This window comes from Amphiura filiformis, chromosome 3, assembly GCF_039555335.1.
Source record: "Amphiura filiformis chromosome 3, Afil_fr2py, whole genome shotgun sequence".
NCBI classification, from domain to species: Eukaryota; Metazoa; Echinodermata; class Ophiuroidea; order Amphilepidida; family Amphiuridae; genus Amphiura; species Amphiura filiformis.
Genome location: NC_092630.1, coordinates 80,276,516 through 80,301,701, shown reverse-complemented (window position 1 = coordinate 80,301,701; position 25,186 = coordinate 80,276,516). Strand labels below are relative to the sequence as shown.

The 25,186-nt window shown below is 35.5% G+C and overlaps 1 protein-coding gene across 4 annotated transcripts in view; it reads left to right on the top strand.

Moving 5' to 3' along the window:
• The window catches only part of LOC140149238 (exocyst complex component 6B-like), a 51,001-nt gene extending 34,258 nt beyond the window's left edge, over positions 1 to 16,743 (top strand). For all 4 annotated transcript variants that reach the window (XM_072171470.1, XM_072171468.1, XM_072171467.1 and 1 more), the window contains 7 exons: positions 363 to 468; positions 732 to 953; positions 1,502 to 1,581; positions 3,543 to 3,777; positions 7,295 to 7,436; positions 9,258 to 9,444; positions 11,383 to 16,743. In XM_072171470.1, coding sequence (XP_072027571.1) covers positions 363 to 468; positions 732 to 953; positions 1,502 to 1,581; positions 3,543 to 3,777; positions 7,295 to 7,436; positions 9,258 to 9,444; positions 11,383 to 11,524 — 1,114 coding nt within the window. In that variant the 3' untranslated portion in view covers positions 11,525 to 16,743. The remainder of the gene's footprint in view (positions 1 to 362; positions 469 to 731; positions 954 to 1,501; positions 1,582 to 3,542; positions 3,778 to 7,294; positions 7,437 to 9,257; positions 9,445 to 11,382) is intronic.
• Positions 16,744 to 25,186: the final 8,443 nt, after the last annotated feature.

The following is a 25,186-nucleotide window of genomic DNA, read 5'->3' as shown; positions in this document are numbered from 1 at the left end:
TTTGGAAACTAAGGTCATACATGTATGAATTGAACAAATGGCCTCCTTATTGAAAATTACAAATATCGGTTGAAGGAAGGGAACATCCCCTAATTGACCCATTCCTACTGTAAACTTGATGAGGTGGTTGATACGAAGTAGTAATGAAAATTGCAACCAATATGCTTCGCCAATTTGTCAAGTTACCTTTAAAGTGATGCAGTTGAGGTACATTAGGTCATTACTTATGTGATTACATATCCAAAGCATGTAGTTCTAGCCACAAATTAGTAAATCAAAATTTCCAATTGTATTGCTGGTACAGCATTCCGTTGCTATCGCAGTGTTCCCATTTGATAGACTTTTGCATATTGATCTTGCAGTGACATCTTTGACTCTGACAACTACACAGCTATTGTGGTACAGAGTGAGCAGGAGTACAACAATTTGATGAGAACATTCCCATTCACAGATGAAACTATAGAAAAGGTAAGTGGCATTTTACTTAGCTCATTATTGAAATATTAAATTAACCAAATTCAATGCTTATTATTGCATGACAGTGTTTTCACACATATATGTGGTTAATAGTACCAAAACTTGTGCTAACAAATAATGGATGCTACATGATGTGATGATTTTCTCAGTTCTAAAAGTACAGTTTATACATACCATATACTCCTTGTAAGTTTTACCAACTTTGAAGAGTAAGGAAACGCTTAACCATTATGTAATGTTGTTTTTATTCATAGCCGCCCTACCCCAGGAGACTACCATTCTCAGAGTTTGTCCCCAAAGTCTACCACCAGATCAAAGAGTTCATCTATGCATGTCACAAGTTCTCACAAGACTTACATCTGGCACAAACAGAGAGGGATGACATGATCCGCAAATCTACCAACATCTTGCTGACAAGGACGTTAAGTGGTTGTCTAAGTGAACTTATCAAGAGGGACTCACTTGGTCTAACAGAGGTACGCATCATAATGTCATATATTTCATATTTGGTTATTTCAAAACATGAATGTAATTGATGGGAAAACATGTTTTGATGCCATCTCTGGAGCAGCTGTTGTCCAACCAATAGCACTCTTTCCCAAAACATTGTGTGGGTCTTGTCAAGCTACGAAAAAAAATTAGAACCTGCACCAATTAAAATGATTGAATATGCTGTGTAGAATACTAATGCCCATATCATACAAAGAAATCACAAGAAATTAGGTGTTTTAGTTTTTTTGAATTTGCTTTAAAAAGCGATCGTTGATGTATCAATCTTAAATCACTAGCATTCAGTAGCATCAAATCGCAACCAGTTGACTTCCAACTTTGACACTACATGCTAGGTATTTTACATTTTTTACTGGCATTTGATCACTAGTGACTTTTTAATCGCATGCTGCATTTACTAGTATGATATTGGTATAAGTCAACTTGACAAAAATAAAAGTTACAAACAACTCTGAAAATGATTGTCATATTTTGTCATAATACTAAATAAATACATTTGAACTTTTGTTTGTAGTTGGTGCAAGTAACAGTGAACACAATTCATTTAGAGAATGCCTGTAAATTCCTGGAGGCTTTCATCTCAAATATAACTGGGTAAGTACATTCTATGAAATGTGTGAGAAGTAAACAACAGGTTGGGTGAAAAAGCACTTGTGTAAGAGTGTCTTAATATGTTTAGCATGTATGACTTTCGTACATTCAGGAAACGTAATCATAAGACAAATTTAGGTGAATGTGTTTTTTTTTGTGATTACAATTTCATCTTACCCCCCGTATGTACTCTTCAATGTGGTACTGTAAATGTTGATATATAGGTTTTTATACAACTGCACATGACACTAGTCCTTCTTTCTTTCTTTCTTTCTTTCTTTCTTTCTTTTTCTCTTTATTTTCTTTTTTTTCCATTTTTTCTTCCATGCACATTATATTTAAAGTCAAAGTATTGTTATTATGTTTATATATACAGATGTATCTCAATGTCTATTTATAGGTAGGTCTGTAGCCCTGTATATTTTGTTCCAAATCATTTTTTTTATTAACCTTTTATCAATTTAGAGTAAGAAATCATAGAGCATATTTCATGCCATTTTAATTGTTGAAGTTGATAAGTGTTTTTTCTTCTTTATGTTGTAGTTATTGTTATTATTATGACTAATCAATTGTTATTGTTGTTGTTGTTGTTGTTGTTGTTGTTGTTGTTGTTGTTATTATTGTTTTGGTTTTTTTTGTTATTATTGTTGTTGCTGTTATTAAGTTTTTATACTACCGTACTGACGCGAGTATAGTCCCAGTTTGTAAGTTTCTTATTTTTTCGGTTTTGTAGTGTCCCTAGACCTAGACCTAAATGCTAGGATCATTCATGGTTGACCTAAAAAAAAAAAAAAATTTCAAGATATTTTGTATTTTTAATATGAAAATTGATAATTTGTATTCATGTCATAGTATATTAATGATTTCAAAATGCATTGAATTTGAATGCATTTTGAAATCATTAATAGATTATGACATGAATACAAAGTATCAATTTTCATATTAAAAATACAAAATATCTTGAAATTTTTTTTTTTTTTTTTTTTTAATTTCTGAAATTTTTCGAAAATTTGGGGGTGGGACTTTACTCGAAGGTGGGACTATACTCGCGTCAGTACGGTATATGTAGAATATTAATATATTTTACACCTACAGAGATGTTACAACTTTTCTATGACCAAATTTAGGTCTACTCTCTCTGCAGACTTATGTTTCGTTTTGCTGGCTTAATACAAGTTTGACTTTGGCAAACGCGATAAATCTGTTATGTGTTGTAAGAGTAAGCTCTGACAATCTTAAATTTCACTTACATTTGGAACTAGTTTCACAAACGCAAGCAACTCTTACAATTTAAGTTATTACAAACCTATGATAAACTTAATTGTGTTCACAAACCAGCCCTTGCTTTCTAATTCATGATTTGGGGAGTGTTCATAAATACTTTGGGGGGGGGGTGGATAAGTTGGAACTTTGGACATCAAATATTTCTTGATTTCCCCTAAAAAAGGATGGATATTTTTTGATCCCCCTTCATATCCTAAAAAGAAGCCAAAAATATATGTTTTTAACTCATTAGTTAAAAATTAATGACTGTTTGGAGTTATTACTTATAGGAGTCATAATGGTACATCCAAATTGTAAAGTGCACACATTTTGTTAAATATTTAACATTCATGCACCCAGAGCGCACAAAAAATTTGGAATGTGCATGCCTTGTCGTACACTTTACCCCGGACATAAACCCTCAAATATTTTTGATCCCCCCTTTTAAGGACTGAATTTTTTTTAATTCCCCCCTTTTAGGACCCCAAATTATTTTTGATCCAATTTATATTTCCAACCCCCACCATAGTATTTATGAACACTCCCTTAGCTGAACATGTATAGAACAAGAGGAATTTTTGTATTTTTGTTAATTTCATTCTCTGTTTTCTTAAACTAGATTTTCATTTTGAGCTGCAAAATTGTACTGTTTAAATGTATTTTGTATTTACTATTGTTGTTGTTGTTGGTATGCTTTACAGAACCACTGGTGACAATATCCATGCCCAAGGCTTACAGAGTACCAACATCTTCCGTGATGCCAGGAGTGAAGCTGAGCTAGAGATCTACAAGCGTTTGAATGCCAAGGTGGATGAATTCCTTGAGTTAGCATCCTATGATTGGACACTAGATGAAAGCAAAGGACATGCTAGTGGCTACATACAAGATGTTATTAGCTTCTTAGAAGGAAGCTTCAAAGCATTCAAACATTTACCGGTAAGATATAATCAAGTTAATCAAAGAATTGTGACCCAAAAATATGTTGAAATGTTTTACACCGTTCTTCACTATTTGTAGCAGAAGATATGATTAAGCTATCAAATATCAAGTTTGTGCTTCAAAGTCTAAATACACAGTGTGAAGCTAGTTTCCTGTATCTTCAACATTCTTCCTGTACTTTGACAACAAAAATGTTGGTACAACCATGTTTTTTTAATCTTTAATGTCATTGTGTCCTAGCCACTGCTACATACTTGCTTTTATAGTCAACAGCAAACAATATTTAGTAAAAAATTCTTCATTGTAGTTAGAAAAGTAATAACCAACAGCAAAGAACTTTTATTTTTGTCTGTGCAAACAATATCTCAACTCATGGTTGGCTTTGTACTATTGTGGTTATTTGAAATATATTTATATTGTGTTTTTGTATTGTGGTACACATTTGCAGATTTATTGTAAGCTCAACAAGTTTAGATTAGTCCTGGCAAAATTCTGGTTAGTAGAATTGATAAGCTCCCATTTATTCAGTTATGGAAATGGATTGGATTTTTGAAAAGACAGTCCTGGCAAACTTCTGGTTAGTAGTAGTGATAGGCTGTACTGCCCAAAAAAAAGGGTGATGTTTCAAAAAGCTTAGGGTACCAGCTGAATTGAAGCAGCTAATCCTCCTGAGCATTTTGACACCTTTAAAAAAAAATCGGTTGAAAAATGAGACAGTGCCGGCCAAAAAACTACGCATAAGGGGGATTTCTTGGGACCCCCTATTTTTCACTATTTTGACAATTATGGTCATTTTCTTTGTTGTTTGTTGGATTCTAATGATTATTTACTTGATTTTGGGTCCCCTGGATATATTTATGCAATTTTTACACAAATCATATGTTTTGATGCAAGTTTAAGAGCCAATTTAGGATGTGAGGGTGCTGTTCAGCATAATAGCTGTTATGTATCCCCCCCCCACTAAAATGTTATAATTTCTTATTATCAAATCAAAGTTACTAATAAATAACAGCATGTGTCCAAATTTGAACTCTCAACCTTATTTCACTTGCACGTGGTACCCATTTGAAAATGTGTAGAGACGCTTCCATTGACTTACATGTGATACAAAGTTCGTTGACCCCTGTATATTGCTATGGACAGGTTATCCCTGTATTAAAAATTAGCGCCACAGCCACACCAAATGTGATAAATGGCTGAAAATTTCAGAATATGGATGATTGATGATTATCTCTAGTATGATTGACTTAAAAATAAAAAATGGTTGCGAAAGGGGGCGCTAAAAGGTATTGCTCCCTCACGGCCTAATTTTACCCAAAACCGTTAATTTTAAGGACACTAAAAAATTTCATTTGACAAAAGTGCATAAATGACCTTCCTGGACCTAAAACTATGTAAGTAGATACCAAAAATGCACTACATAATCCTTAATGTGAGAAAATCCCCCTAAAACTAGAAAATAAAGGTCAAATCTGCCCCCCCCCCTTGTGTGTCGTTATTTGGCCGGCACTGTCTCAATTTTTGGCCGATTTCAATAAAATTGGTGTCAAATTACTCAGAACAACAAGGTGCATCAAATAAGCTGGTACCCTAAGCTATTTGCAACTACACCCTTATACAGCCTATCACTATTAGTAGAATTGATAAGCTCCCATTTATTCAGTTATGGAAATGGATTGTTAGTGTTTCTTAGTAGCGGGATGTGTGAAGTAGTGAGAAGCACTACATACTTGGAATAATATAGATTATATATCTTAAGTTGATAATGCAATATTTTTAGATATATAATAGTTTGCTTTCACCTACAGGTTCAGAATAAGAGTGTTGAATTGAGTAATATGTATAAGGTCAGTGACTGTTCACACAAAAATCATCCCATTTACAATCATATCGCCAAAAATATTTCCCATCATATCCTCATTTTGTTGGTTTACTAACAGAATCATTTCAAAACGGTTACATGTACTTCACAAAGCCATTACATCACACAGCAACAGGATCGCTGAAATTTTGTGTCAACTTGTCCTTGAAGAAAGACAATATTTGAATTATCCATTGTATAGATTTCAAAAGGAGTGGCATTCAGCTAATTCCATTTGAAATCAGTGATGCCAACGCCGTGCCTTAGGCGCACAATTGGGCTACTTGGCAATCACTTGCCGGTACTCAAAAAAATGTGCCGCTACTTACCTAAAATTGGACTACTTTGCAAAAGTCATTCTAAGAAGCTCCAAATTGCAATTACAAAGGGTTTTGGAACCATTTATTGATCGGTTCGTAGCTTCCCATTAGAAGTGCATTTGCGCCCAATTGGGTGATTTGGGTTCTAAATTTGAGTAAATCCGCCCAAATATCCAGTATTTATCCAGGCCCTTTTGTTGGAAGCTTAGAAATTGGGCTACTTGAGACTCCTTACTGCGGCCTGGTGGGCCAATATGCCGCTCCTCTGCTCTGAAAAGTTTTGGCAACACTGTGTGAAATTCACACTCCCTGTGTGGGAGATTAAGGTCATGTCTTCCATAGGGGGATGGGGGTGTATGTATTTCAGGTGAAATAACCCATAGTCCTGATGTGCTACATTGTTCACCTGTCACACTATAAAAATATCATATGATATCACACACATGGCTTGTGAGACATTAACACCAAAGTAGCTTTTCCTTCATGTCTTGATCTACATTTCAAATGCTTGAATTCCTGGGAATATTTCTCAGAAAAGATCCATGTGGCACTTTTCATACTGTTGCTATCCATTTTGAAAGTATACTTGAAAGTTTTGGTGTTTGATATTTTAACAAAGTTCAAATGGTTATGTGTCTGAAGAGGCTGTCATCTTCTTGGAGCTCAATTCTATCATCTGGTACAAACATGTATACCATTCAGGAGGAGTTCTTCTTGGAGCTCAATGCCATCATCTGATACAAACATGTATACCCACCATTCAAGAGGAGTTCTTCATTCATGTGTTCCTTCTGTCTCATTTCAAATTGGGAATTGGATGAAAAAATAGACATCCCAAATTGAATGCAAAATAAACTCATCTTTCCATTCACTTTCATTGAAAGTATTGATTATGATTGTTATTGTTTCATTCAAGTAAATTACATAAGACATATCATAAGGTTTCCAATATTAGCTTCCAGATTGAAGGAATGTTGTACTTGAACAAGTGTCAACAAAGTTAGATCTGAAGATGCTCAATATCACAACTGTCTATGATCATGCCATTTAGTCAGGTTGATACTGCTAAAAGACGTAAAGATAAGTTTGCAAATGTCAATGGATCTGTTAAATGTTATAGTTTTAAACAGATGGGATGCAAGATGAGGTTGGCCAATTTAAAAATCTTCAAAATAAAAATATAAAATTAAGACAAGTTCATTGCAGCACTTCCGTTTTTTGTGTACATGTACTTTATCAATTTATGGATATTTAATAAAGACCATGACAAAGACAAAGTTAATATTGTTTTTTACATGATCCATTAACTTATTTTATTGTGTATTGTTTTCAGGGTAAAGTAGCCCAGACAGCCTGCCTATCAACCTGCAAACATCTAGCCCAATCACTGATGGAATTCCTACTGGATGACAATGTCAGGTTCATATCAATGGGAGCTATTCAACAGTTCAGTCTAGATGTCATACAGTGTGAATGTAAGTCATCATAATGCAATGTTGCATTGCATTCAGTTGCATCTGTACATGTGTCTCTTGGTAATTCAATATTGTCTGCCTATTTAAGACTGAGTGACAAATGTTGTTATGTGAGGCCAACCAAGTTGTATCAGCAACCACTGGTAGATTTTCAATGAATGCAAAAGAACCTAGGAGTGTTTTAAACTCTTGAGACAGATATTGCATGTGGTCCCTCAGGAGTCAAAAGTTGCAAAAGAAGCACTATCAACAGATTCTATAACAAAACCCCACATCTCAGAGATGTGACACATAATTTAAGCAACAAAATGCAACAATTATATACCATTTTTCACCCTGATGTGGCAGCGACCTCAGTGCATTGAGGCAGTTGTTTCTCTTGCGCATCTATCATGTCTATGCGGCGTCTTTAAGCATGTGCATGCATACCCCAGAGCAAACGCCTGCTATTTCAAGCTGCATCTTTAAGCATGTGCATGCATACCCCAGAGCAAACGCCTGCTATTTCAAGCTGCGCCTCAATTTAATGCTCACTGACATCACTGCCACATCAGGGAAATCGGTATAGAATAGAATTCTGTCATACACACATGACAATGTGACTTATTTCAAAGCTATGTTCAAAGTAGAGAAGAAGCAGTTCTTACTGGCCATTATCAGCAAGGCAGTAAAGCCTGGCATGTTTATGAAAAGAGCAAACCAACATGGCTAATAAATTAAATTTTGTTGGGAAGCAATAATTTCAATCTGTCAAAAGGTGAGCAAATGTGACAAATTTAACTAAATTTAACTAAATGTGTGCCATGATATATCATAGATTATAAGAGGTCCTACTTTGAGGGTTTGCATCTTGCCAGCCTGCCAGATTAATGTCTTTGTCATGAACAAAAATTACCAGTGCAATTTTATAACTTGATAAGTTTGCTTCTTGTAAAATGATAGTTTAAAAACTAACAAGTGTTTGCTAGCTATTCTAACTAATACACACAAGTGATTAACAATATCTTACCAGGGCTGAATTTTTTGTGTGCAAATATTAAGGTACAGCTCTCTAATGATAACACTGTATTGAATATTAGGCCTGTGTAACGTTGTAATGATGGTACCACAAATAATTGCACGAAATGGCATTGCCATGCAACCTTCACTTGCATGTATATTTTTGTTAAAGTGCAGTGTCAATGCACTATGTGGAGTTATGTAATCGTCATAAGCAGAGAACAACTATTGCACAACAACTGTTCTCTGCATATGATATACACATAGTGAATCCACTCTGTACAGTACAAATACTTGCTATTGGTGAGATGGTATAAAGTAATGACATCACTACTTCAAAAAGCAAAATCCTTTTAGTTCTTTTAAAACTACCTTCATGTTTGTATCCAAGGGAATTGGGCAATCTTGTATTTGCCACTTGTGACAGGTAAGCTAACTGAATAAATACAACTATTACAGTAGTGTACAGCTTTACTCTGTGATTGTATCACATAACATATAGTATAATACAAGATTCCCGGACTTATTCGAGTTAATTTTGTAAGGAAAACCCTTAGATAAAAGGGTTAGAAGTTTTCAGAAATGTTTGGATCAATTACAAATGATTGTGAAGTTTCTGCCTGAGCTGCTCTTTGAATCGCTTTGACAGACTGTTGGAATGAGCAAGCTGGCTAGCTGCATGTGGCGGGCGGATCCATGCAGGCATGACCAAAATATTTGATCTGATGAAATTTCTGAAACATTCTAACTGCCATTTTATCAATGTTTTATCACTGGTAGTGGAACTTGTGCATCTATCAATACTGGTTCTGTCTTTCTCAGTGTTTGCTAACTCGGAGCCAGTGCCAGGATTCCGTGAGGGTGCCCTTCAGATGACATTCCTTGAGTTGAGACAGCTGTTGGACCTGTTTATGGCGTGGGATTGGTCATCATATCTGGCTGATTATGGACAGAGCACCAGCAAGTACTCTAGGGTCAATCCACACACAGCTATTGCGATCTTGGAAAAGTAAGTCGATTTGATACTAATGTGTTTATTGCCCAGTGCAGTCAGTCATATCAATGCATTGAGGCACCTGTTTCTATGCGCACATTTATGCAGCGTCTTAAAAAACGTGTAGGAGTGTGCAAAGCATTTTGAGTGAAAACTTTTAATATGAAGCTGCACCCAATGAAATTGGCTCTGACATCACTGACTGCATAAAGCTTTGTTTCTTAATCAGTTGTGGTACACAAACAGTTCTTATTTACACTATAGAAACTTAACTAAACTAAAACCCATAATCTTCTCAATAATTTTCTTTCAGCCAGTGCATGTTTCATTCCTTTATTCCTATAAGCAATGTAACAATTCAAAATGTCTAGAAGTATAAGATGTGTTAAGTGAAATTGGCCATTCCATTATTATTGTTATTGTTATTACTATTCTCTGCATATATACCGTGTGCAATAAGTTCGTTCCGCCCCTACCCCCAAGCATTTATAATGTATTCAAAATTAAACTTACACAATAGAGGCCGTCAGCCTTTCGCCATCTTGTGGGTACAAATGATACGCGTGTTCATGCGTCTGATACTACACGCAGGTCGCAGCTTGCCACGCAGTTGTTACCACGCATCAACGCGATGATTTTGCTGTTCACGCATGGAGATCGAACGACTATCACAGCGTGTACCCACAACATGGCGGCATGTGACGTCACGCTGACAGCCTCTATACATTTTAGGATATATTTTGTTATTTGTTATTTTGGTACATTAGTAGAGATGTTTAACCAAATTATTTGAAGTCATGGTACCCTTGGTGGTCAATCACATGATCACCTTCAAATCACGCTTTCCCAAGATACTGTTCACTAATGGCACAAGAAATTCCTTAAATTCTTGTCTAGGCTTGGCCATACATTCTGGATTCTTTCTGCAATTTGTGCTATGATTTTGCAATAAGAAGTTTCACAAAAACCTTTCTTTTAGAATAGACCACAATTTCCCTATAGGGTTAAGACCTTTCTTCCTCCATTCTCTATCAATATGATCAATTTCTCTTTCCTTGGACAAGCCACTGTCAGGTTTTCTTGGACACCATCTTTAAATTATCTGAGGTTTGTGGTCCTTTAAATTCCTCAAAACAGACGTTTGTCCACACTACAAGAAATGCAAAATGCTTGGAGAATTGTTATACCATGTGTGCCTTAAGAACATTCATAGCAAGTAATCCTGAGGGCAAAAGCTGATGGCCCTCTAACAATAATAGTGATGATATGCTTGGGGCAAACCAGGCATAAGGGCGGAACGAACTTTTTGCACACCGTATAATATACACATTAGAAATCCATACACCCTATATGGAAGAAATGACCTTAATCTCCTACACAGGGGGTGTAGATTTCAAATGGATCACCCATTCAGGTAACCCCTTTTGAAATTCTCACCCCCTGTATAGAAGATTAAGGTCATATTTCAATTTCATTGCATGGGCCATTTTCGTTTTACTGAACATCCCATTATAATTAGACATATGGTTCTGGAGATATGACCAGTTTAGTGTTGCTCAGAACAATAAAATACAAAGAAAATTGAATACTATAATGGCTATTATCTCAAAATCAGTATTCCCGACATCTGACTCATTTTGCTTGATCGTATCACATATGTTGTTCACTTGAGAGCTTTAGCACTATAGCTTATTCACTGTGAATAAGATATTTTTATAACCATAGACCCAAGCTAGAGAAATAAGCCTAATATTAGGACAAACCCTTCCATGTCAGCAGGCCTGGACATATAAAACGTGTGCACTTTTTCCAACTGCCCAGTTCTTTGTTTAGACAATACAAGGGTGACTGTTAAGGAAAATATGTATTGGAAAGATTTCTTTTTTAAGTTATGAAATGATGTTTCATAGCCAGAATCAGTATCATTTTCCTTTCTATATTTTGTACTACCAGGATGAAAGACACAGAAAAGAAGAAGACATTCTTGCCAACCTTCAAGAAGAATGAAAGAGATCGCAAGAAGTTGATGGACATGGTTCTCAAACAACTCAAAGCACTTGTTACAGGGCCAACAAGTAAAGCGCAAGCACATTAAAAACTCTACTATTATTGCATGGACATGAGCACAGACAGCAACAGAAATCAGCATGCAACTCTAAAACGGAATGGATGTGTGACTTATTCCATAGGATTGTGGAATAGAGAAGGCTCTAAATAGATGGAGCAGACAGTTAAGGTTGTTACAGAAGAATTTATGTTACTAAAGAAAAATACAGCTGGAAGTTATTATGAGGGTCAATCAGCAGCGTCAATGACATAAAGCTAAAATTTTATGTAATAAAATAAAAAGAATTTATAAATTACAACGCAGTAAATAACCTGAATGGCAAGTTTGCTGTACCTGTACTACTGAACAAACTGATATGCACCAATTTGAAGGAGGCTATGAGGCCAATTTCTAATTATAATATTCAGGAAGGTCCCTGAGCTATGTCCGACTGCTCTTCCTGATTATCGAGCAAAAGAAAAAGGTCACGCCTGTGCAATATTGCACAGCTTGATCAATGAATGAGGTGCCTGTGTGATGATGATGTTGATTCTATTTTCCAATCGGAACCCCAGTTTCATGTTTACGCTACAAACAGCTCCAAATCGACACCGCTGAAGAACCTTGCCGAAAACTATAGACTCAATTGATTCTAAAGAATTCAAATAAGAGTGGTAGACGTCTTATAGCCACAAGAAATCTTGGATACCCACAGGGGATAGACTAAATATTGTCTACAAACTGCCCATGTTTAATTGTTTATTGCATGATGCTGGAAAAAACATCGCATTCTAAAAGTGCCAGATTCAGGAAAATATGTGTGTGCAAATTTTGTAATGGACCATAGCGTAAATCTCAAGCTCCCTGTGTCTTGCTGTCCCATTGTGACAGGATTACACATTGGATGTTCTTAAAAATATGTTTCAAAACAGATGCGGCCAAAAGGTTAATTTGGACACAAGTGGGCAAAAATGGTACATCCAGATTTATGGCTGAAGTTGGACACAAAATTTCAGTCTAGACTAAACAGTATAGGCACGTTTTTTAAAGTGAACAATAACTGGCATTTTAGAAAGCATATAGGAAGTTTGAAGGCTAAGGTTGATGACATCCTCTCACTTAGAATCATTGTGAAATCATGTGAAAGTAAATTTTAGTTCCAAAATGACAAATCAGGATTGAATTCTATGAGTGGCAATAGCATGTGTCATTGAATGTTAGATTATATGACAACTCAATGTTTCTCCAATATCACACAGGGTTTGGTAAAAATTGTGCTAGTAGATAATACCTTCAATTGAGATGAGTGTTTCATTCATTATATAGAATCATGAACAACATTGTCTGTGATTGATGCAGATCTCATCAAATTCTGCACACTTTAATCAAACAGACAAAACAAACATTTAAAGACTGTGCAGGATTTTTAAAAACTTTTTCTGGTGCATGTTGGTTCTGGGAAAATACTCTTTTGTTAGTTTATGGGACAACTCACAGAATCTCTAACATCTACCATGAATGGGCATGGCCTTAATCTCCTACACAGGGGGTGTAGATTTCAAATGGAGTCACCCATTCAGGTAACCCAATTCAAATTCACACTCCTTGTGTGAGAGATTAAGGTCATGTGTTCCATAGGGGTATTTGGGTTTCAAATGGAATAGCCCACTATTTGGGAGTTGCATAGCTGTTGTCTGTTTGGTAAGCAGAGAAATGATGATTGATTCACAATAAATAGGAAATGTTCTTGGTGTGAGGTTGCATCTGCTTGCATTTGTTAAAACACTGGTTGAAATGGAGTACAAACAGTAAACAGCACTTACTGAATTTAGTTTTGTTATGTTGTTGCATTTATGTTAATGACATTTGTAATGTGTGTGATATATTTCATACTTAAATATCACAAATATATAATTGCAATATTTATCATTGCATCTAATAGAACAATATTCTTTGATACTATGCTATATTATTTTGTCATAAGATGTGCTGTCATGAGTTTTGTCTAGCATTGTCTATGTCTGTTTGGCAGATGGGTTAGGCTGTGTTATATTGTAGGCTTACACATGCGTGGCTTCAAAGAGTCTGTGTTGTCAAAGTGTTCCCTATGGTGTAAAGTGTGCTATCTTTGTTTGTGCATGTGTAAATACCTGCACACAAGCAACCTGAAGTCTGGTCTCCTATTCTGTTCATTACATAAGGTCAACTAAAATATATCATGTTTCTTGTACCGACCTGCTTCATGGGGTGCAACATTGTTACTGCTGTTTACAATTGTGATAGGGTCTAGAAATAACAATATTTAGGAATAGAAACAACTAGCAAAAAACAACCTAAAAAGGTCTTTATTGAGCTCACTATGATTCACTGTGGATTGACCATGGAGGAAAAAGATAACAACCCATGCACAAGCAGTCAAAGGCTCAGCATCACCCAATAATGAGGGCTAATTGTTCCATAAAATGCGATAGGCAAAACTGCTACGCATTTACCGTGTATTTTTATGATCTATCGCGTAATCGCAAAGACACGCAACGCTCTATTGCGTAAATGTGAAGGCACAAAATGCTGGTGTGAAGGATTGTTGGACACGGCACAATCGAACAATCGGCCCTTATGCGAGAATTCACAGCATACAATGCACAGGGACTTTGACTATTAATGCACGGTCTGTAGTAATCTCTGGGATTGACAGTTATCTGCACCCCCAGTTGATGAACATGAAAGTAGGACAAGTTAATAGTAAGCCCGTCCCATTTTGTTCCTATTTTATCTGTACAAGAAACATGATTTTATTACGTGGCCTAACAAATATTTATTTTCTTGTCTACGCAAAATGAGTTTTTGTATGAACATGTATGAAGGATGCAGTAATATAAGACTAGCATAATTGACAAATACTACAGTCAAGGAGGGATATACTGCTGTCTGGTTTCCACCTCTTGCAACAAGGGGTTTAATGTAGGCTATTCATAGAAAAGTACATGCAATATATCCCTGATATGGCTTGCGTATGATTTGTTATATATCTTGGGCATTATATTTAAGAAAATGTTGGCAACTTCATTTCCTTTAAGGACAACTGAACCTTGTAGGCATGCATTTGTAACCTAAATATTTAGCTTCTTTAGTTCAGTCTTTGATCTTCAGAATTCATGGCAACCGAACATTAAACTTGTCTCAGACATTGATCTCTTCAACCCAGCAACACAAAATAGTATTAACGTTATAAACAACATGTTATAAACATGTTTGGTTTTACTTATGGTCAAAACGTTTTTAATAACATTTAAATGTTGGGTTATATAACAGTCAAGAAAACATTCCATCTAAAAACGTTTTATTTGAAAATATAATGCAACTACATGTGTTGTCGAAATGTTATTACAAATTATTTTTGGCAAACATCATTGCAAAATATGAGTTTTCAAAAACGTTTTGTGAATGGCATTAAAACATTTTATACCCTTTATATAACCTGACATTTAAACATTTTCTGTGAAACATGTATGTGTATGCTGGGAACATACATGCCAGTTAGTAAGGGTTGTACCAGCATACACATACATGTTTCACAGAAAATATTTACGGTTGGCAACATACATGCCAGTTAGTTAGGGTTGTACCAGCTACTGTGTTTACAGCTAGCCTACTAACACATCAACTCTCCCATTGGTATTAACAACTCTGGATTGCCAAGTGCCAAATTCATTATTTCAATAATTGTTTTGAATTTTTTGATTTATTAAAAAAATAAACTTGATCAGTTGCTGGATGTTATTTTGCCAGAATAGTGACTGAAACGAAGCTTACTGTTGAGACAAAATTTTAAAATATATATTTAACATGCATCCTGTTATAAAGTTAAATTTGTAAAACTTATGCATGAAACAAAACATGCTGGACCAACCAATCGGTCAATTACTAATGCACTTTTTGGGTAATAGAACAATTAAATGCTAAACAAGAGTACACTTTTAAGAAGACAAGACCTGGTTAAAGTTAGTGTATTGCAATAACACAGGAATTGGGAAAGAAAATCAGGACTACCCACCATCTTTATTAGGGCTGTGCGTGACACTCACAGTTTGCCCTATTCGAAGTTATGCTTCATTGATCGACATTGGTTATGTCAAAGGAGCGACACAAAGATGTATTTATCATTAAATTTGACACAGAATCGTTTCATGTTTCCAAGTGCTGTTGGCTTCAGTTTGTTCGGGTTTTATAAGGCGGAAATTATTTGGCCTTTGCTACTGCGCGCGTCAATTAAGTCCCAACTCACGCTCGTGTAAATTCACATAAGCGTACGCCAGTCATGCAATACGCAACGCACAACTGGCGTAGGCATTGCGCCCAACTGCGTGCATGTCATTCTATATCAATACACAGTGTTATGAGTCTTTATTTTTTCCGCCTTATATAAACCGAAACTTTAGCCGATGGCGCCAATATACAGGGCCAGTATATATAGAGGGAGTTAAGATTCTCCTCTGGTTGGAACTTATTTAGCAAAGAAACACAAACCATGAGCAGGATTTGAGACCATTGTTAGTGCCTTTTTTTCCCCCATGTCACTTGCAACATTCTTGCATTCTCCTAATGAAATGAACAATGGTTTCTAATGGACACAGGATATAGCATATGATTTGGCAGCTCTATCAAATTCTACTTGAGTATTCATAATATTTACCAATTTAACATATCCAACACATATGTACCCATATATTTGCATACCAGAGTATACTCACAGTTATATCAACTAGGTTTATTTGATTAGTTATGTCAAGTGTACATAATTTAACAATCATGGAAGTGCCATAACTCTATTACTTTTTGAATCAAGATCAGCTTGCTCACTGTCACTCTGAATATCAAGATCTTTATCAGGGAAATAATAACACACACATGGACTTGTCTTGATTTGCTTGCTTCAATTTCTTCTGAGATCAGAATTATACCATGGCATTCAAATACTAACTACTTACTTGGCTTGGGTCTGTTTAGGCTATCACAGTAGCAATGAGCAGGGTTGATAGAGTATTGTGTTGATGACAGAGTTTGATTAAGTTTTGTAACATTTTGTTTTTATTTTTTTTGTACACTGAACATATTTTTTTGCAGTTATCTGCTTGAATGTGTCAAAAACGCTGAACAACATTAACATTTAATTTGTATGATTACGGTAATTATGTGCAATATTATATATATTGGAGGTTGTTCCTTTTGTATACATGGAATGACAAAATAAATTTTAAAACTTCTAAGATGCTCTTGTTTGTTCTTTTTCATTTCCTCTTGTGTATTATGTGACATAAGATAGGGGGCACTCCTCAGTCAGAAAACTTGTTATACAGAAGGCCCACAATTAAGAGAATCGCTGGTTGGAACTAGTTTGACTAGTGGGCTTGAATTTTAAGATGACTTGATACTCAGGAGGCCTGCCATACCATTTTTCACCCCGATGTGGCAGTGATGTCAACATGTTGAGGCAACTGTTTTGTATGCATTTTTATGCGTCATCTTAAAACAATTGTGTGTGTAAGCCAACACTTCGAATGATACAAGCACTTGCGTCACTGCCACATCGGGGTGAAAAATGGTATAGTCAGAAGGCCTGTCAGTCAAATTAAGCTTAATTGCAGAATCCAGTCCACTCCCAAGTTGGGGTTAGTGTTAGAGTTACTACACACATTAATTCCCCAATTTACTCTTGTGTAAATTCACATAGGTGCACTCAAGTCGCGCATTACATAAAGTGCAACTAGCGCAGGTGCTATGCCCAACATGCATGCATAGCATTCTTAAAGATTCTATATCAATTCACAATGTAAATCTTTGCCAATTATAATCTGAACAAAATATGGCGGTTTTCTGAATAGTGGATTGCCTGATAAAAGGACCTTCTTGAGTAGCGGTGTACACCCGGGATTAACTTTGTGTCATACTTACATATTCTTTGCGCTATTCTAAACATTAGATCTTAGAACTAGACTTACTTGGAGACTTGCTTAAGGCCAGTGTAATGGGAGAGAACATGGACTTTTTTGAGCATCATTATTTCTGAATTGTATGTCAAAAGTATGTAAAACTATACATTTTTGGAAAGGAAATGAGTCAAGGAATTTCATGGTGACGTCAGATTTGTTCAAAAATCTCGAGTTTTTTTTTTAAATCTCAAAAATTCACTTTTTTACCCCAATTTTTTTGTGACAACTTGGAAAAAAATCCGTTCGGAGTAAAAAAAATTCAGTTAGCTTTTCATAAAGAAGAGACATGAACTTAGGGAAGGTTTTTTATTTTTTTGAAATTTGTCTCTTTTTTCGAAATATTGAAAAAAACATGTGAAAAAAGCAATTTTGTCACTCTATTAAGCTAAAAATTGCACAGACAGAATGGTGTATATTTTTGTTTAAAACAAATATTTTGAAAAAATGAAAACCTTCCCTAGGCTTTGATGTACTCTAAAGCGAGAGTGCAAAAGTTTACCTTTTGCTTGCATATTTTTGAGTTATCTTGTCACAAAAATCGTGCAATATTGTCAAAAGTGAACTCTGAGAAATCGACGTTTTAGTAAAAAATGTCAAAATTATGCACAAAAGCGTCCTTATATTTTAAAACGGTAAGACTTTCACGCTTGTAAAAGCTGTATCTGGTGCATGGTCTAAATATGCATCTTTTTGCACCAATAAATCTATAATGTCTGCTTTCAGTGCGCCAAAATTCAAAATAATTAAAAAATCTAAGTGGCATTTTGACTGCAAATTTTTGTTTTGTTTACACCACATTTGCTGGCGTGAACAACAAACCGAATGCGCCTAGACTGCGTTGGACATACGCGCAGAGTTGCGTTGCGTCACGCTAAGCGAATCGCGCGTGTAATCAAAATATTTCGCATTCGCGCATTTCTGACTCATTATTTCCCGCCAATTTACTAAGCTGTCATGAGCCATGTGACTTTTTAGAGTTGAAAAGAGTGAAACAAATCAAGCAAAAATACGAGTACATGTTAGCAAGTTGTATTTTATCAGTTTCAAGTGAAAGAATACATCTTAGTGTTGATAAATATCAAGAAATCTCAAATTCGGGCGTGAACGAATGTGTCTTCCATTACTCTGGCCTTAACTTAGTTTTCAAATGCAGGAACACCCAGAGTCGATCCCAGGATGTTATTGCAAGTTGAATGTTGTAAACTAGACCAGTGATAGATGATGCGAGACTAACCAAACATCCAAGCTTTACAGAATAAAGCAATATTGTGACCAAATAGGATACACATGAATATACCGTAAAGATTCACCTAATGGCGCACACAAGCTCCCTTGACATAACTGGAATATTAGGCACAAACTAAAAGAGCCTCCCATAAAAATCCCACCAGCAAATAAGGGCACAGGTTCTTTATTGTTGTTGGGATTTTCAGAGGGAGCTCTCTATTGGTATATGAAATTTACCCCAAGACAAAGGAGCCCACATGCCCTATTAAACGAATCTTTACGGTAAAATATAGAGTCCACAACTTCAAAGTTCCCCCTAATACTTTTTAAAATTGAAGTCAAAAATATCTTACAAAATGTAAAAAGATTAGAGATCTTTTTACGTGTTTGCATTTCATCAAATATTTTTTATTTCTTTTAAAAAGTATTTGGGGACCTATAGATGGCTTCCCATTTGAAAGTTGTTACTCAAAATCTCAACAGACGATGTTGAAATCCCAAATTATCAATACTGTAAAATCAAACCAAGGTGGCATTAGACAGTCATTTGTACTTTCCACCTGCCATGTACTAGTACCCCAATTCTTTAGCTTGCGACCCTTTTTGGGTCAGGCCCTACAGGTTGGGAACCTTTGCTGCAGATTTACTAGTTGAACACAATTAAATGAACACATCAACTACACTATGTTTGGACGGTTTACTTATTATGTTTTATTGTTAACAAAATAAATTGGAATGGTTAAAACAAACATTTTTACATAACCACTGTTTATAACAAGGCCTCTACATAATCTAAGTTTCCCAACTGATTTGACAAGTTTTATGGTATGATACATCTTCCAAGTATCACACCAGATGTCTTACTATTTCACCATGACAACCCATAACAAATCAGAAATGATCTTTGGGCACTTTAAATTTCAGTGACATAATATAATACTGAAAAAAAGAGAATATACCCAAAGAGTACCAACTCAAAATTGCTGTGTGTAATGTCATGGTAAAGCTGCCATTTTGGTTTGTCACTCATGGAAGGCAATACCATATGCGTTTTTTAGCATGAGCCCCAAAAACTGCAATAATAATTTGCATCTTTAATATTGAGTATTACAGAGGTTTATGTACTCAAGTTTATTGGGTGCTTAGCGAAACTGCCTGGAGGTACATTACTTGCCCTGCATAAGCAACACACAAACATGGCGGAGTAGGTACCCTTTGGATCTACCTCATTACTGAAAACTCAAAATTGTGACAATTGTGTTTTTGCCACAAAAAATTTGTCTCATCTTACTTTTACATGGTCTCAAAATAGTATTTCTTGATTACATAGTTTTAGATTTAGAGCAGGATTAGCAATTTACTATTTTGCATCTTTTATCACCTCAATCATTTTTACTGAAAGCTCTCTGATAATCTTTGATATGGTTTCAAGTTTGATTTAGAAAACATCAACACAAAAACACTGTCTTTAATCATCAGTCATAATACACCTATCAAAGTAATAATGCAAATTATGAAAAATTCAAATACCTACTCATTTTTTAGTTAGGCAGAGTTACTAGTATAAAAACATTTCTTTTAGCACCTGAAATTACAAAACTTCTTAATAATTAATCATCAAATTTGTCAAAATTAAAAAACAGTTTAATTCTTGCTCTTATCAATAAAGAATATAAGATGACAAAAACAAGCAAAGACACATTATAGTCAGTTTAAAATATTTCTAAATTACCTAACTTTTACAAATAACATTTGGACCTGTTAGTTCCATGTTTAAATACCACCCAACCTTGTAGCATTCTATCTAAAACAGTTTCATAAATCATATATCTCATTTAATGTCCTGCTAACTCATCTACTTTCTCCTTTATTCAAGATAAATTTGTTCCTACTTTCAGCTCAAATTTTAACTCTTATTGCCTGCATGCCTAAAGCCATGCCTTAATTAAACTGACATTGATTTTCATAGAAATGCTCAATTGCATTTTACTATGTTGATAATACACATATGGATACATCAATTACTTATAAAAGAGAAATAATACTGGCCATGTCAACCTGTTACATCACACATTGCTCTTGTAATACAATTACTTGTTTCAATCCTTTAACAAATTATATCAAAACACTCACTGGAAGTAACATTCTCCAACATAATCCATGTTGTATTGTAAGTCATAAGTCATAGAAACATTTACGGCATGGGTGACCAACGTGCCACACGTGGCTCTCAAAAATATCCAATGTGGCCTACAAAGCATCCTTACAAATATTGGTAATAATACTGTATGTGGTCCTTCAAACTATGTGAACTTTGCACAGTAGCTCTCAGTTCCAAAAAGGTTGGCTATCTGTTTAAGGAATATACGTGATACATGTTGGAATACCTGTTGACTTCATTGTATTACAAATGTCCACATACTCATTTTACAACTCAGTAAGTCAATATCATGCAGATCATCCTTAGAGCTATGTGTACAATATTTTAAAATGAGTTTTTCACACCTGATTTTTTGGCATATTTGTAATGTTTACCATGTTTCAACTTATTCCAAATAGGATTCAGTCAAATTGATGTGTTTTAGAACAACAGAGCAAGTTTGAATTAAAGTCATATTATGACTTTAAAATCCCCCATAGAACACCGCAGTTAAGTGGCTAAGATAGAATTGAGTTTTCTTTCATTTTACCTCATTAGTCTAGCTTAAATGACCAGAATAATATTTTATAATATTTGACAAAGAATAACCAAATTAAAATTTAACCAGAATTGTGTATTAAGTCTTTTTAAACATAAAAGTTTCCATACTACTTTACATGTATCTCCTATTTGAGATAATTTACCTCAAAAAAACTTCAGATACAAAATGGGTTCACTTTTAAACCTTCCATTTCACAATAGTTTCAATAATCCCTACATTACTTCCAAGTTACCATTTCAGTACATCAAACTACTTTATTGCTAGCTATCTGTATACCATACATTCTCACATTGACTTCACAAATGACTCAATATATGAACCAACAAGCTGCTTGATGCATGGAATGTAGTATAAACAAATTATTTTCTCAAAGGTTCTGTTGTAAAATACACACAAACTAAAATCTGCATAACACTGCATGAGCAGTACTTTACAAGCAATAAAGACTCTGTTAATCTGAAGCTACTAATGTTGCCTATCATTTTGCCTTTTACAACCTCAAATAATAATAAATCTTCACTTCTGACAAATGTCACATTCTATACTGATACCAATCAAATATGTATCAAACCTGTAACTAATGCACACAAATATTTTCCTCATTGCAAATCACAGAAACCTAATATTTAACTTTTTTTGTCTTGTAAACAAAACAAATTTTGCAACATTTGAAGACTGATACATACCAGATTGTTGTACAAAAATGATATTTTAAAAGTTACATTACTTATTACTCTGACGGTGACCTCATTATTAAAACATTGCTGCCGATATTACACTTGTTAAAAGTAGAGTTAAGTACTGGAACATCCCAAAATCAAACAATACCATTCACAAGGAAACAGGATTGCAGGCAAGTTTTTTGTCTGCTATTAAACAATTAAGTAATTTGGTGGTGGTTAATTATGAAATGAAAGAGTATGAAAACTACGAAAAGATGCAACTTAATACAACAAAGAAAGTAAAAACAAAACCAAATAAAACGCTTCTGCTTGTTACGTCAACATTTTACAAAGCAACTAGTAATTATAGTTTCTGTTAAAGAAATTGTAAGGCCTCTTGTCTCTTTCAGGGCAGTTGTAACTAACATGCCCAACTTTGCCACAATGAGTGCAATGAACAAGCTCCCCAAATTTGGATTCTAGCTTTGGTTGTATGTCCTCCTTTTGCTCTGGAGGTTTAGGCTCCACATGCAGAGATGGTGCATACTTCTTGACAGTTTTACATTCTCTGCTGCGGTGCTGAATACTGCCACAAAATACACAGCTTACTACTGAGCCTGGGCCAGGGTTTTGGGAATCTCTTGCCCCTCGAGGCTTACTTGACTTGAACTGGGGAGGGGGACCACAGTATGTATGCCTGACAAGCATAGGATCTATTTTTTCATCAAACCATGCAGTTGGATCTGGAGGTGCAGCTTCTTTGCCTTCTTCAGGTGAAGTATTATACTGGACCCATTCTTCACCACCACCATCCTCATACATGTCATAGCCATATTGAGTCCTATCATATGCATCTGGAGGTCTATGATGTTCCTGCTGTAGACCCATTTCTTTACTCATGGTGACTTCTGTAGCATATGGTGCATCACCATAATCATACATGCCAGTGGACTGTCTTGGACTATATCTTGCATTTAAGCTATCGCCAGCACAATGTAAGTCAGAATTAGGCTGCATAATAACTTTCCTTTCTTGCTCATTTGATGATTGAGTACTTTGGTGAACAGTTATTTTCAAATCCAGAAGTTTATCTTCAAGACTTGGGGAATGTTTTGGATAAGCACCTGGTGGTTGAGTTGTATGTATAGTATAGTCATCAGTAGTAGCTTCTCCATAGCCTTCACCACCAAGGTCTGCAATAGCTATATTATAAGCCTCTTGGTTCTCAGACGTCACTTCTGCTTCAACCGAAACATCATCAGCCCAGTCAGTACTTTCAGAGTAAGTTTCATCATCCATATACATTGGATTCCAAACTTCTGGTTCTGACTCACATGTTGACTCAGATTGTAATATGTTCTCGTGATCTTTGCTATCTTCAGGTTGCGACTCGCATGTTGACTCAGATTGTACTATGTTCTCATGATCTTTGCTATCTTCAGGTTGCGACTCACATGTTGACTCGGATTGTACCATGTTCTCATGATCTTTGCTATCTTCTGGTTGTGACTCACATGTTAACTCGGATTGTACTATGTTCTCATGATCTTTGCTATCTTCAGGTTGCGACTCACATGTTGACTCGGATTGTACTATGTTTTCATGATCTTTGTTATCTTCCGTTTGTGACTCAAATGTGGACTCAAATTGTACTACGTTCTCATGATCTTTGCTATTTTCTGGTTGTGACTCAAATGTAGACTCAGATTGTACTATGTTCTCATGATCTCTGCTATCTTCAGGTTGTAACTCACATGTAGACTCAGATTGTACTATGTTCACATGATCTTTGCTATCTTCAGGTTGTAACTCACATGTAGACTCAGATTGTACTATGTTCTCAGGATCTTTGCTATCTTCTGGTTGCAACTCAAATGTGGACTCGGATTGTACCATGTTCTCATGATCTTTGCTATCTTCTGGTTGTGACTCACATGTTAACTCGGATTGTACTATGTTCTCATGATCTTTGCTATCTTCAGGTTGCGACTCACATGTTGACTCGGATTGTACTATGTTTTCATGATCTTTGTTATCTTCCGTTTGTGACTCAAATGTGGACTCAAATTGTACTACGTTCTCATGATCTTTGCTATTTTCTGGTTGTGACTCAAATGTAGACTCAGATTGTACTATGTTCTCATGATCTCTGCTATCTTCAGGTTGTAACTCACATGTAGACTCAGATTGTACTATGTTCACATGATCTTTGCTATCTTCAGGTTGTAACTCACATGTAGACTCAGATTGTACTATGTTCTCAGGATCTTTGCTATCTTCTGGTTGCAACTCAAATGTGGACTCAGATTGTACTATGTTCTTATGATCTTTGCTATCTTCTGGTTGTGATTCACATGTTGACTCGGATTGTACTATGTTCTCATGATCTTTGCCATCTTCTGGTTCCGACTCATATGTGGACTCAGATTGTACTACGTTCTCATGATCTTTGCTACCTTCTAGTTGTGACTCGCATGTTAACTCGGATTGTACTATGTTCTCATGATCTTTGCTATCTTCTGGTTGGGACTCAAATGTGGACTCAGATTGTACTACGTTCTCATGATCTTTGATATCTTTAACCGACTCATCATTGGTAATGTTGTACAAATCCATACTGCTGCTATCATCCAACAATTGTTCATCATTGTCAGCTTGGCTATAAGACTTCACAACAGTATGTTTGCTTATCAGTTCCGCATCAATACTGACCTGAGAATCCTTCTTGGAAGCACCTTGTTCACTGGTTGGCTCAGTGTGTCTTTTGTCCAAGGATTCCATGTCACTAGTGTTACTCTCAGCTCCAGTGGGTGCTATGGATCAAGTAACACAAAACCTGTATGTCACTAAATGAAGACTTCATGTAGGTAGGTATACAACATGCAGAAACTAATTTAATGTTAGTTTTTAGAGTGATCAAACTTTTGTTTTAAAAAACATTTCATTCCCAATGACCAATTAGTTCTCATCATGTCTTTAATGGGCAAGTTCTTGTGAATATCTACTTTGCTCTTACAACACATTTTACAGAAACCAAATTAATAGCTTCTGTGCCTTGAAGACATGTGGAACAAATTAACTGCTACACAATGACAATGATTAGTAACCCATGTGAAGAATCCTTACTTT